This window comes from Nycticebus coucang, chromosome 6 (genome assembly GCF_027406575.1).
Source record: "Nycticebus coucang isolate mNycCou1 chromosome 6, mNycCou1.pri, whole genome shotgun sequence".
NCBI lineage: Eukaryota > Metazoa > Chordata > Mammalia > Primates > Lorisidae > Nycticebus > Nycticebus coucang.
The window spans coordinates 135,669,993-135,682,584 of record NC_069785.1 but is presented as its reverse complement, the minus strand read 5'-3'; the positions used below and the strand labels follow the sequence as shown (position 1 = coordinate 135,682,584).

The window sequence follows — 12,592 nt, the reverse complement described above, 5'->3', positions numbered from 1 at the left end:
AAAGAAAAAAAAAGAACTGGTCTTTGACTTTGAGAAAAAGGATGGGGAATTTCCCACGGACCCAGAAGTCAAAGAAATACCCAAGGATACAGGTAACCCACCTTCTCCCTATCCCCAGAACTTACAAAAGTCTCCACTCCAGTAGAATAAGTGTCGATTTGGCCCCAGGAAGCCCATCCATTCTGATCTGAACAGCCTCATGCTCATCCTTCTTTTTGTCACTCAGAGTCCCTGTCCTCACACACCCAGCTTGAGATCCTCTTGGTTTTGCTTCCCATAAAGACCAGGCCCGGAGAGGAAACTCAGCCTCTCTCTCAAACAATAGGAAGGCCCAGGAAATACAGGGTGACCGATTCTCACACCAGCGTTATGGCCACCCCGTATCGTGGCTCTGGGCTATTCTCTCATCCTCATAGACAGTAAGGCTCAGACTCTACACTGCAGCCACCCTGCAGAGGAGGCTCCTCCACGCTCTCAGCCCTCTGCGGTCAGGGAAGTCTGGCCATTTGTCATCTTCAAGGAGCATGAAAACTTCAGTAGAAGATGATTTACAGTGTCCAGGATGAGGTGACTTGCCCCGCTGGCAGGTGGTAGCCGGTGCCTTTTGTCAGAACAGAACTTGACAGCAGTGGCCTGCAGGGTGAAGACAGTGGGACCTCGTCTTCTGCCAGGCCAGGGCCCTGTGCAGGAAGGAGGCTGCCCCCAGCCTAACCCAGACCCTCACCCATGCCAGTGTGGCACTGCTGCCGGGACCAGTAAGCCTTTCCCCGTGTCAGGGAAACTTGGTAACAACCGGTAAGGGACAGCACCAGCACTCCAGCTCCTTGTCCTGGAGCAAGGGTCCTGGGGGAGCCACCGCACCCACCACTGGCTCTTTAGCAATCCTTACAGCATAGGGGCAGAGGAGTGGAAGGGGACTTGAGCATTGGTAATGCAGCACCCGGTAACAGGGTCCCAGAATTTTTCATGACTGGGGCAGCCACTCCAGGGAGAATAGAGACTTGAGGCAAAATCTGTGGGACACCACTTCTGCTGGTGAGGCTGTGTGGCCTTCCCCGACTGCAGCCCACAGCATCACCCTCTGGGTTTGTGCCTCCCTTCTAATCATCACCCTTTCAAGCCAGAGAGGACTCTACTTAACCCTTCCCACCCTTGAGGACTGGCAGGAGAATACCGGCTCTGTCTTACAGAAGAGACCATCTAAGTTTTTACCTTAGTAGCCTCCACATCTCACCTTCATTCTGTCTTGCCCTCTGACACTGTGGGGCCACCATAGTGGTCAGGTCACCCCTTTATTATCTGAGAGAAGGTTGGTCCTGGAGGGTCCAATGTGAAGAAATTATGCACATTGGGGTTTCCTCTGTCACCTAGAAAAAGTTAATTTCTGCAAAGATACAGAAAGAAAACCATACTATCAAGTTTTCTCTTCCTGGGGCTCAGACAGGCCTTCTGTCTCTCATTCTGTGAGTTTCCAGATTCAGCACTTTTTTCTTTTCAGCAGTAAAATCATTCTCTGTGGGAGGCGAATTCAACTTTGATCTTTAGAGATGCCCTTTAAATGTGGTTATGGTCAAAAAAGTGACTGTGAACTCTCAAAGTTAACAGGTGAAGGTAGATACCCATGGAAGACCTGGAGCTGAGGGGAGGCTGAGATGAGCAGAAGGCCCAGCTGGGGACTCTGTGACACGGCAGCCTCGGAGCCCTCGGAGATGCTCTGCTCTGAGCTCATTCAGGCCCATACCCTTGATTTTTAAGCACCATGAGACAAAGTGCTTTCTCCTCCTGCAATTCCGATTCCGTCTCCTAGGCACTCAGCTTGGCTGTTTCTCTGGGTCACCCATAGCAGAGTCCCCTCCCCACTAAGTGCAGAGTTAACTGCTGGGGGGATGAGCCTTGGGAGGAGGGATTATGTTCAATAAGATGACTTTAAATCAGCCGCACATTCTGGGGCTCCGTGGTGGATTTGGCTGTGTGGCCAGCGCTAGTATAGAGATGACCAGCTAGAAATGGTCTGGGGACTGAGCGTGAGCTTTGCGCAGCCACAGACTCACTGGCAGTGGGACATAAGGCAAGACTCACTCCTCTGTGAGCCTTGGTTTCCTCTTCAATAATACAAGGATCCTAACTCAAGTTTTGAGAGGTTAAAAGAGAGCCTTGGTTTCCTCTTCAATAATACAAGGATCCTAACTCAAGTTTTGAGAGGTTAAATGAGATTTTTTGTTTTTTGAGGCAGAGTCTCATTATGTCGCCCTTGGTAGAGTGCTGTGGCATCACAGCTCATAGCAACCTCAAACTCTTAGGCTTAAGTGATTCTCTTGCCTCAGTCTCCCAAGTACAGACACCTGCCACAACGCCTGGCTATTTTTCTTTTTGTTGTTGTTGTTGCAGTTGTCATTGCTGTTTAGCAGGTCCCGGGCCGGGTTTGAACCCCCCAGCCTTGGTGCATGTGCCTGGCCCTGTAACCACTGTGCTATAGCTGCCAAGCCTAAATGAAATATTGATTGTAGAAGTTCTGTGGAAACTCATGTTCTATTTGTTCTTTCTAATTTAAAAAAGTGGTCCTTGTTTGAGTTTTGTTTGCTGTTGCTCATTTTGTTGTTGATTGTCTGGGGGTAATTCCACGACATGGATATTGTAGGAGTTAGGGGGTAATTCCATGACATGGACGCTGTAGGAGTTAGGGAGTAATTCCACGATATGGATAGTGTAGGAGTTAGGGGGTAATTCCATGACGTGGACGCTGTAGGAGTTAGGGGATAATTCCATGATATGGATATTGTAGGAATTAGGGGATAAGTCCATGACGTGGTTATTGTAGGAGTTAGGGGATAATTCTATGATGTGGATGCTGTAGGAGTTAGGGGGTGATTCCACGACGTGGATGCTGTAGGAGTTAGGGGGTAATTCCACAACATGGATGTTGTAGGGGTTGGGGATAATTCCACAACGTGGATGCTGTAGGAGTTAGGGGGTAATTCAACAACATGGATGTTGTAGGGGTTGGGGATAATTCCACAACGTGGATGCTGTAGGAGTTAGGGGGTGATTCCACGACGTGGATGCTGTAGGAGTTAGGGGGTGATTCCACGACGTGGATGCTGTAGGAGTTAGGGGGTGATTCCACGACGTGGATGCTGTAGGAGTTAGGGGGTGATTCCACGACGTGGATGCTGTAGGAGTTAGGGGGTGATTCCATGACGTGGACGCTGTAGGAGTTAAGGGGTGATTCCACGACGTGGACGCTGTAGGAGTTAGGGGGTGATTCCACGACGTGGACGCTGTAGGAGTTAGGGGGTGATTCCACGACATGGACGCTGTAGGAGTTAGGGGGTAATTCCACAATGTGGATGCTGTAGGAGTTAGGGGTGATTCCACGACGTGGACACTGTAGGAGTTAGGGGGTGATTCCACGACGTGGATGCTGTAGGGGTTGGGGGTAATTCCACAGCATAGACACTGTAAGAGTTAGGGGTGAGTCCACGACGTGGATGCTGTAGGAGTTAGGGGGTGATTCCACAACGTGGATGCTGTAGGAGTTAGGGGTGATTCCACGAAGTGGACGCTGTAGGAGTTAGGGGGTGATTCCACGACGTGGACGCTGTAGGAGTTAGGGGGTAATTCCACAATGTGGATGCTGTAGGAGTTAGGGGGTGATTCCACAACATGGATGCTGTAGGAGTTAGGGGGTGATTCCACGACGTGGATGCTGTAGGGGTTGGGGGTAATTCCACAGCATAGACACTGTAAGAGTTAGGGGTGAGTCCATGATGTGGACGCTGTAGGAGTTAGGGGGTGATTCCACGACGTGGATGCTGTAGGGGTTGGGGGTAATTCCACGGTGTAGACACTGTAAGAGTTAGGGGTGAGTCCACGACGTGGACGCTGTAGGAGTTAGGCTTCGCGGCTGGCATTGTTTCTCCCTACTGTAAGAAGCTAGAAAAGTTAGGTTTTGCTCTGTGTCTCAGTTTCCCATCTATTTGCTCGTGGTGCCAATTCCTGCCAGCCAGGATCAGTAACCACAGAGATAAGACGTTCAGTCACCTCCACAAACTTTGTGTGTTGGTTCTTTAATGGCTGATTAAAGTGATAGGAGATGTCCCAGTTGCTGTGGCTTTATAAGAAATCACCTGAAAACATAATGTCATATACCAACTATTACACTCACAAGATCTGTCAACCGTCATCCAAAGGTCTGTCACTCAAGTCTGGAGGTTGGGGCTGCGGTGGGCTGGTGGCCTCTGTTTCTCTCCGTGGGCCTCTCCGTACAGTTTGCCTGGGCTAGTTTGGGCTTTTGCACAGCACAGTGGCTGATTTCCAAGGACTGGAGGCCCAGGAGAGAACCAGAAGCAGGTGGAAGTAATAATGCCTTTTATCACCTACTCTTGAAGGTCAGGCAAGGGCGTTTGTTGAGGCAAGCACAAAGCTTCCTCTGGGCTCCAAGGGAAAGGAAGTAAACCCTGCCTTTGGATGGAGAGAGACAAAGACTCGGAGTATTTCAATAGCCGTTTGGGGAAAATAAGACTGTACAGTCGGTACTCAGAGCTGAGTCCCCTCATCCAACTTTCCGTAAAACTTGCTTTTTCTTTGCCCCCGCCACCCTCTATGGGATGGGAATAATGAGCGAGAAATGGGCACATGGAGGGGTAAGAAGCAAAGGTGTGACCTAGTGACAGGCAGCCGCCCCTCTTGGCACTTCAGACGTGATTTGGAGTGACATCTACCCCAGTCTGGACACCCCTTGCTTCCAAAAGCAGAAGACAGACGGCCTTGCGCCCGTGAGCTTTATCTGCCCTTCCCGTGCTCTCTGGCTGGCAAAAGAAGGGACTTCTTGTCATTATGCAAAGAATGTAATAAAAAGCCAAAGTCTGTGTGCTCCCTGTGGTGACCGTGGGTAACAGATATGCCCAAGTTTTGCTTTCCAGAGTCCGGTCTGGGAGCAGCTGAGGGTCCCACTGAGCGGGCAGCAGCAGGGAACTTGGTCCAGCTGCCTTCAACATTCCTTTCACCCGTTGCCTCCAGCAAAGGTCACCGACCACAGAAAACTGTCCCCAGGGAAGGATTAGGGAAAGGAAGGGAAGGGTACAGCGGGGCAGGAGGAGTGCGTCTCAGAATCCATGGTCATTCCTACATCAGAAAAAACTCAGCCTGAGCGTGAGGACGAGCAGAGGGCCAGGGTCTCCCATCCGTGCTGGTATCCAGATTTTCCTCTTTGATTCAGAGCTGTGAGCCCTGTGCGCTTGTCCTGCCCAGGGGACAGTGACAGAAACGTCATTCCTGTCTTCCTGGAGAGCTCACTTTCCCTCACCCCTCTGGAGGCTTTGCGGTCTCTGCTGTAGCAAAGTGATTTGGAGATGCCATTGCTGGCCCATCCTCAGTACCAGCCGGGCCACCATGTAGCCGTGCTCCGACCACACCCCACCACCCAATGATGTGCACGTGGAAAATGGTATTAGGCTAATCTAAGGAAAACAAATGTTGGAAGATACATCTGTGAGACTAAAACGGGGGAAAAATACATATATGCACATATAACAAATACCAAAAGTAAATGAAGGTTTTTTCATTAGTGAGTTCACGGACATACAAAGGGCATTCTTCATACACGTACAGTGTGCATAACGTGCGCCCAGCCCGTGATATGAGCGTGTGGTATGTAGGTGCTGGCCACCTGGTATTGTCATCACCGTGGTAACATGTGCCTCCTTTTCTGGCCGGCGGGGCTACTGCAGTGTCTGAGAGGGCTGAGCCCACAGAGGAACAACACCCGTGTCAAAAACAAAGAATGAAAACGCAGATTAGTGAAAAGGGCTTTGTTCTTCAGAAGCCCTTGGGAGTTGCCTTTCAGAATCTAACTATTATCACCAAACCCTCTAACTTTGAACCTTTTAAACAACCAACTTGGGGGAGAGAGAGGAGCCTCTCTGGCTTTATCTAAACCTCCTCCCCACCCATCCCCAGCCCACTGGTTCCCGTGCTATTTCTCAGCATTGGGCTTCATTTATGTTTTTTAAAAATGTTTAAGTACTTACTACGTCCCCCAAATTTGGGGTACATCTCATTTTGTCTTTATTCTAAATCTCCCAGGTTAGATTCTTACTACTCCATTCTACAAATAAGAAAATGACATTCACAAGCATAAAAATAAATGCTGCTAGTTACCTGGTGAGCAACTGATGGAGCTTGGATCAGAACTCAAATCTCTCTGGCTCCAAAGATGTGCTCTAAATTATAATAAATACAAGACTCCCCTTCCAAGAGATTGTACAGAAAATTCACAAGAAGAAATGAGCGAATAGTAGTGGCCATGAGCTTGGGTAGATTTGAATCCCAGATCACACTCATTTACTGTATGGCTGAGAATTTTCACTTTTTTGAATATCCATTTTCTCATGTAAAAAAATAATGATAATAGTACATCCTTCACAGAATTGCCTGGAAGATTGCATTAGATTATTTAGGTAAACAGTGTTTTACATTTAATAAGTACTTTGCTAATTGTCCACTAATTATATCTCTCTGTTTTCTATAATAACACATGGTGTATTATAAGCGATGCGCTAAAGACACCTACCCTCCACTGGGTGAGCAGGGGAGCCCCGTCAGGCAGGTGCATTACCAAGGGTACAGCTCTCCTGATGCTCAGGCCAGCAGGGCGGTTCTGGAGAGGAAGCATTTTCATGGGCAAATGTGAGTCTCCTGCTTTAGCTCAGAGCTCAGACTGCTGCCCAAGCAGGGCCCTTGCAGAGCTGTCTGGTAAAGGGGCCGTGGGCACCACTGTCTTCTGCATCCAGGACTAAGCGGCTGAGGAACCGGGCATCCTGACCTTCAGACCTAGCCTTTCCAGCATCCTGCAAAGCAAAGTGCTTCTCAGAATCCAATTACCAAGCCAGTTCAGGGCTTCCTTTCACAGGGATAATTGTGGGTCAAGAAGGGCCCCCAAAGCTGAGTACCACACAGGGCTGGGAGCGCACCCTCCTGTCTACCTCACTTTGAGGTTGGTTTCATGTAACATGGTCTTTTATTATCATTATTATTCCTTCAGTGCCTAGTCTGTTCAGGGTTTTATAAATCAAGAATAGTGTTAAATTTTATCAAATCGTTTTTCTGCATCTCTGGAGATGATCATATAATCTTTGTTTTTGTTTCTCTTTAGGTGGTGAATGACATTTATTCATTTGTGTATGTTAAACCCTACTTGCATTCCTGGGGTGACACCACTTGAACATGGCAAATTTATCTTTTTGAGGTGCTATTGAATTCTGTTTACTAGTATTTTGTTGAAGATTTTTGTATCTGTGCTCATAAATGATATTGCTCTGTAGTTGTGTATGTAACATGGTCTTTAGCAGGTGGGCTCCATGAGTCTTTTAGAGAACAACTTTTCTTCCCTTGAATGAAAGTATCAGTGTCCCCAGTCAGCAGGAACAGCAAAGTCCTCAGAGACAGGGGACCATCTGAGACTCACTGGGGAACTCACTTTCGTATCCTTTCCGCCCCAAGTCTGTCATCCCAAAGTTAAACACTAACGATTCGTCAGTAGAAAGTTCTTGAACACCAGCAAGGTGCACATTGCTGTAAAGAGTTCCAGGCTGAAGCTTTAAACATTTTAAGAGTTTAAGTAAAGAGCTTTGTCAGATACAAATGAAGTAGCAACAGCTCCCTGTGTGACAAGCTCAAGGGTGTGACCAACATGTTTGTCTGCTCTGCGGCTTCCCCGTGGACAGCAGCACCTCGGTGCTGGCACCCACGTCACCTTTCCCACCCCATCGTGACCCCTGCAAGTCCCCACGATGACACGATGGTCAGTTGCCATCACCCAGGCTCATTCCACTTGAAGATGTGTCTCTGGCCTTGCTCCTTTCTCCCTCATCGAGGCCCACTGTCCCCAAAGCAGTTTGGAGAAGGCCCCCAGCTGTCGCTGCCATTATAAAAGTGGCCGTGTGCTTGCCAAGGGCGGAGTCTAGGGGTGCTCCCAAAGCTCTCAGCCCTGAGTGGCAAATGGGGTGCTATGTCCTTGCAGAACCGGTAGGAACGTTCTCCTCTCCCACTCAGCTTTTCCACCTGGGCCCCAACTCTCCCATCTTTTATTCCTGCTTCGTGGCCCTCACCTCCCTTCCGCAGCCCACACTGGGCATTCAAATTCAGTCCAGTGCGCCAGACAAGAAACCTCCTCCTTCACCTTCTCTCTCTTCCCAAGCCACCAATTCTTTTCTCCATGTTGTTACAGGAAAAACAAACAAACAAACAAAAAAACTCTTTGTCTACCAATGATTGCAAACAGGAGGTGTGCACACACATACCCAAGCCGAGTGCTCACTAGGCTTTTAAAAGCTCCATGAGTCAGAGGGCATTGCCAGGGAAGCCTGCACCAGGTGGGGAAGGTCTCACACAATGGTAAGGAGTGAGCGTGCATCAAGGTCAAAGGCTACTCACAGCCACAGCACAGGCAGGATGAAGATACGGAACCACACCAGGGCAGGGCTTGGCAGTTAGAATTGGACAGAGGTGGCAGTAAAGGGAAGTGGTGAAACGTAAGGGTGGGAGGTGGGCAGCTGACCTTTGGAAAGTAAGTGGCTGGGAGCAGATGTGCTGTGGTGGAGCTCTAGGGCGCCCTTGGGGGAGTTTGAGCAGGGTTGTCATAGCAAGACAGCAGTATTCACACTTGGCATTCAGCACGGGTAAGGGAGCAGGACCTAGCCAGGGAGGGTGCTGCGGGCTGAACCAGGGAGGTGTGTGCAGGTGTGCGGCCCAGGAGGAAAGGGCCGCAGACCAGACGGAAGTGTGAGGCCCTCTGGGGTGACTCAGGGCGCTGTCTTCCTGTGACGTTCCCCTTCACTGGAGTTCCCTTTGACTCTGAGCTATATTCTAAAAGAAACTGTTATTCCAAAATGAATTCAGACTGGTTCTGTACCCTTGATACCTACACTCTGTCCCATAATGTATTTTTTCTCACTATGTACCATCCATGTCCTTAGGAAGTCTCTCCAAGGTCTGCCTCAGAGGCCTCAGCTCCATCCTCTCCATTCTCTGTTGCAACCTCTCCGCTGTGTACCACTGGCTCGTCTGCTGGGAATTGCTCAGCGGCCTTCTGTTGTCGCTTGGCCCCGCCCTCTTGATCATGACGGTAGCGACCCTGCACCCTTTGCCAGAACATTCCTGTACCCAGTCCTGCATGCCAGGCCTCTTTGCCTCTGCTATCCATCATCATCTTCCCCAGTAACCTAGAAGATAGAGGTGAAAGAAATTATTTTACTATAAACTCCACAATTCATGGATAATTAACCAAGAACGTAAGCCACTCTGCCCAACAGAAGCCAATACCCAGGGCCTTAGATGTAAGCTCTTTTTGCAACAGAACTGTGCTAGAGGGTCTTTCTTTTTATCACTACAAGGGCACATCCGGTCCCAAGTAGTATCCAGCCTCTACTAGTAGAGCCCAGGGAATTTCATGGTTCAGGGTCAGGCCTCTGAAAGGTTACAGTGCCCCACGTTTCAACCTAGAAACTTGTACCAGGTAATAGTTCAAAATTTGCTTTGAATCTGGAGTCAGGGCTGAGCCCTAACTGAGATGGAAGGCTGATACAATAACAGACAAATGAAGAAAAAAAAAAAAAAACAATAACAGAAAAATGGCTCCAAGAAGTAACTGCTTCCCTCTGAACACTACACAGGGACATTGGGAGGGGGGACAAAGAAGGATCCCAGTAGACTCCAGATCCCAAGTCTCCATGGAGGGCTGAGAGCCCTTCGACGTTGGGTGGGCATCTCAGTTCTGATGCGTCTCTGGGGACATTCACGCCATCCAGAGCCTTCTGCTGCTGAAGCAGACTCCTTAAGTACGTCTCAACAGCAGGAACCAGGCGCAGGAGAGCCTTTCTCCCTGAAGCGTGGCTTTTCTCCTGCTAGGGTAGAGAATGGGGGTGGGGGGTGAGCATTGGCCGGTGGGGCAGGTTGTAATTCTGCAGGTGTACAGAGGACATTTGTTCTGCAGGAGATAGTCAAGTCAGGAATGTGAATTATGCAACAAAGGTTGGCAAATCTCAGATGGAAAGGTGCTGCTCATCTGCCACTGCATTTTCAAGTAAAGGTGATGTGTGGAGCCTCCAGACCAACACACCGCAGGCCAGGTGCCTCAAGAAACAGAAAATCATTTGCTCACAGTTCTGAAAGCTGGAAGTCCCAGAGCAGGGTGCCAGCAGGACTGGTTTCCTGAGGCCTCTCTCCTGGGCTTGCAGTGACATCTTCTCCCTGCCCCCCACGTATCTGTATTTCCTCATATAAGGCCACCAGTCATACAGGGTAAGGGGCCACATTAGCAGCCTCATTCCAACTTGCTCATCTCTCTAAAGGCCCCATCTCCCAGTAGTCTCATTTCAAGGTTCTGGGGGCCGGTGCTTCAGCACAGGAATTTGGGAGAGACTAAGGTCAGCACATGACAGGTGCCTAAGAGAATCTTTACATACTAGTAATTACCACAGCTAATGTGGGTTCAGTATTACCACGTGCCAGACACTGTTCTAAGCATTTTTCATGTATTATTCCTTCTATTCATCATAACCGTGGGTTATATAATTATAGATTATATAGATTATAGATCAACTATAGATTACTACTATTAAATTAATTTTAGCCTAAAGTTGCCTCCTTACCTATGTGAAAGGTCGGCCTGAGGGTTCTCCATACCTGATGAACTGTAACCAGACGATAGCCCACTCTTGTACCAATCAGATTTTTAGCCAATCACAGGCAGCCAACTGCTCAAACCGTGTTCACAAAAGGCAAATGTGGCGCTGTCACCGATTGGGCTGTTTCTGTGCCCCGTTTCCCTTTTCTAGATGTCACTTCCCTTTGCCTTATCCATAAATATCATCCAACTATTTGGCAACCCCAGGTCACTGGGCATGGATGCTGGTTCTGGGACCTGTCAGGTTCCCAAACTGTTCTTTGCCGAATTAAACTGTTGAATTTAATTTTTCCAGTTTTTCTTTGAAAACTACCACCTTTTCTGAAAAGCTGCACACTTAACTTGGGGCAATTACGTGACTAAAGTGAACACTACACCCCAGTCCCTGACTGTGGGTCCCTGTGATATAGTGCAACTTGGAATAACAGGAGATCTTATCACCATGCTTTGATCAGTAGAAGATCTCAGGAAAGGACAAACCTCCCTGTCTTAATCCATGAGCTTCAAACATCAAACCTGAGTCAGGTGATGGGACAGATGAGTGGGGGGACGCAGCCTCCTCCCAGACGGCAGAACCCATACCTGGGTTCATCCCTCCTCCCTCGGCAGATCCAATCATCAAAACCATTACCTGTAAGATTGTCCAGCACACCAGGAGAGCCCTCAGCAAACTGCTGAGCATGCTTACAAGCCAGACCCCTGCCTCAGATCCCCTTAGGGCCACCTGTCAATTCTGTCAAAAAGCTATACCTATTCGTATTTGCCAGCATGGAAACGGAAACTGACCCAGCCACAGCCCTGGGCCCCGCCTTTCTTTCTGTGATCTTGAGCCCGGCATTTATTTAACCTTTCTGGTCGGTCTCGCTGGCCTCACCTGTAAAGTAAGGGCTGGACTGTGTTTCCCTTCCTTTGCTGGACTCCGCCACATGGCTGTCATAGTAAGTTGCATTTCTGTCAGCACCTGAGAGAGCCCAGCGCTTGCACCCTGACACAATATTCCACGTCAGGAGCTGTTTTCTTGGCCTCCCCCTCCCCACCCTCCTTTTCAGAGATTCCAATCTCTAAATCCAACAAATGAACCCACTTCTAGGGGTCTCCCACCCCCACTCCCCCTGCCCACACTCCTTCTCCATGCAAGTAAGCTGTGAAGGACCCATCAAGTTTACATGAGGGCACATCTGCCCCCTGGATTGTGATCGGTCAGCTGGGGCACAGTTGGGATTTCCAGGCAGCCCAGGTGCTACCCTATCAGCTCAAAGTGAGAGTGCCACTTGCTTGGGTGAGGAGTGACACTGGGTTCTCTGTGTCTTCTTTGGCCCTGCAGGAGGCTCTGTCGGTGGTAAGCGACGACCAGTCCCTCTTCGACTCGGCGTACGGAGCGGCCGCCCACCTCCCCAAGGCCGACATGACCGCCTCGGGGAGTCCTGACTATGGGCAGACCCACAAAATCAACCCCCTCCCGCCGCAGCAGGAGTGGATCAACCAGCCGGTGAGAGTGAACGTCAAGCGGGAGTATGACCACATGAACGGGTCCAGGTAAGCCGGGGCTGGTAGGGCTGGGCTCTAGGAGGTCGGTCGGAGGAGCTGTGCCAGGGGCACCTGGTGCTGAGGGCGTCCACCGCAGATGGCTCCCTGGCACAGACCAGAATGTCTGAATCAGTCCCTAGACAGTTGAGGCAAGAGAAGACCAGGGAACTGACGGCTGGGGTGGAGTAGGCCAGGAAGCCCACCTGCCTCTCTGGGGCCTGTGTAACCTTCAGAGGCCAGGTGACAGGCCCAAGACCCCATGCAGACATGTGCAGAACATACTGGGGGTTTTGTGTGGGCCCCTGGCCCTGGTACAGCTCCTCTTGGGGATAACTCAGCAGTAAGATGCTCTTCCCTGTCCTGTTGGAGACACTTAGTCTC

General features: G+C 49.7%; 1 protein-coding gene across 1 annotated transcript in view; it reads left to right on the top strand.

The window, feature by feature from the left end:
• FLI1 (Fli-1 proto-oncogene, ETS transcription factor) overlaps positions 1-12,592 on the top strand; it is a 115,087-nt gene that overhangs the window by 48,531 nt on the left and 53,964 nt on the right. The window contains exon 2 of the mRNA XM_053594550.1: positions 12,009-12,220. Coding sequence (XP_053450525.1) covers positions 12,009-12,220 — 212 coding nt within the window. The remainder of the gene's footprint in view (positions 1-12,008; positions 12,221-12,592) is intronic.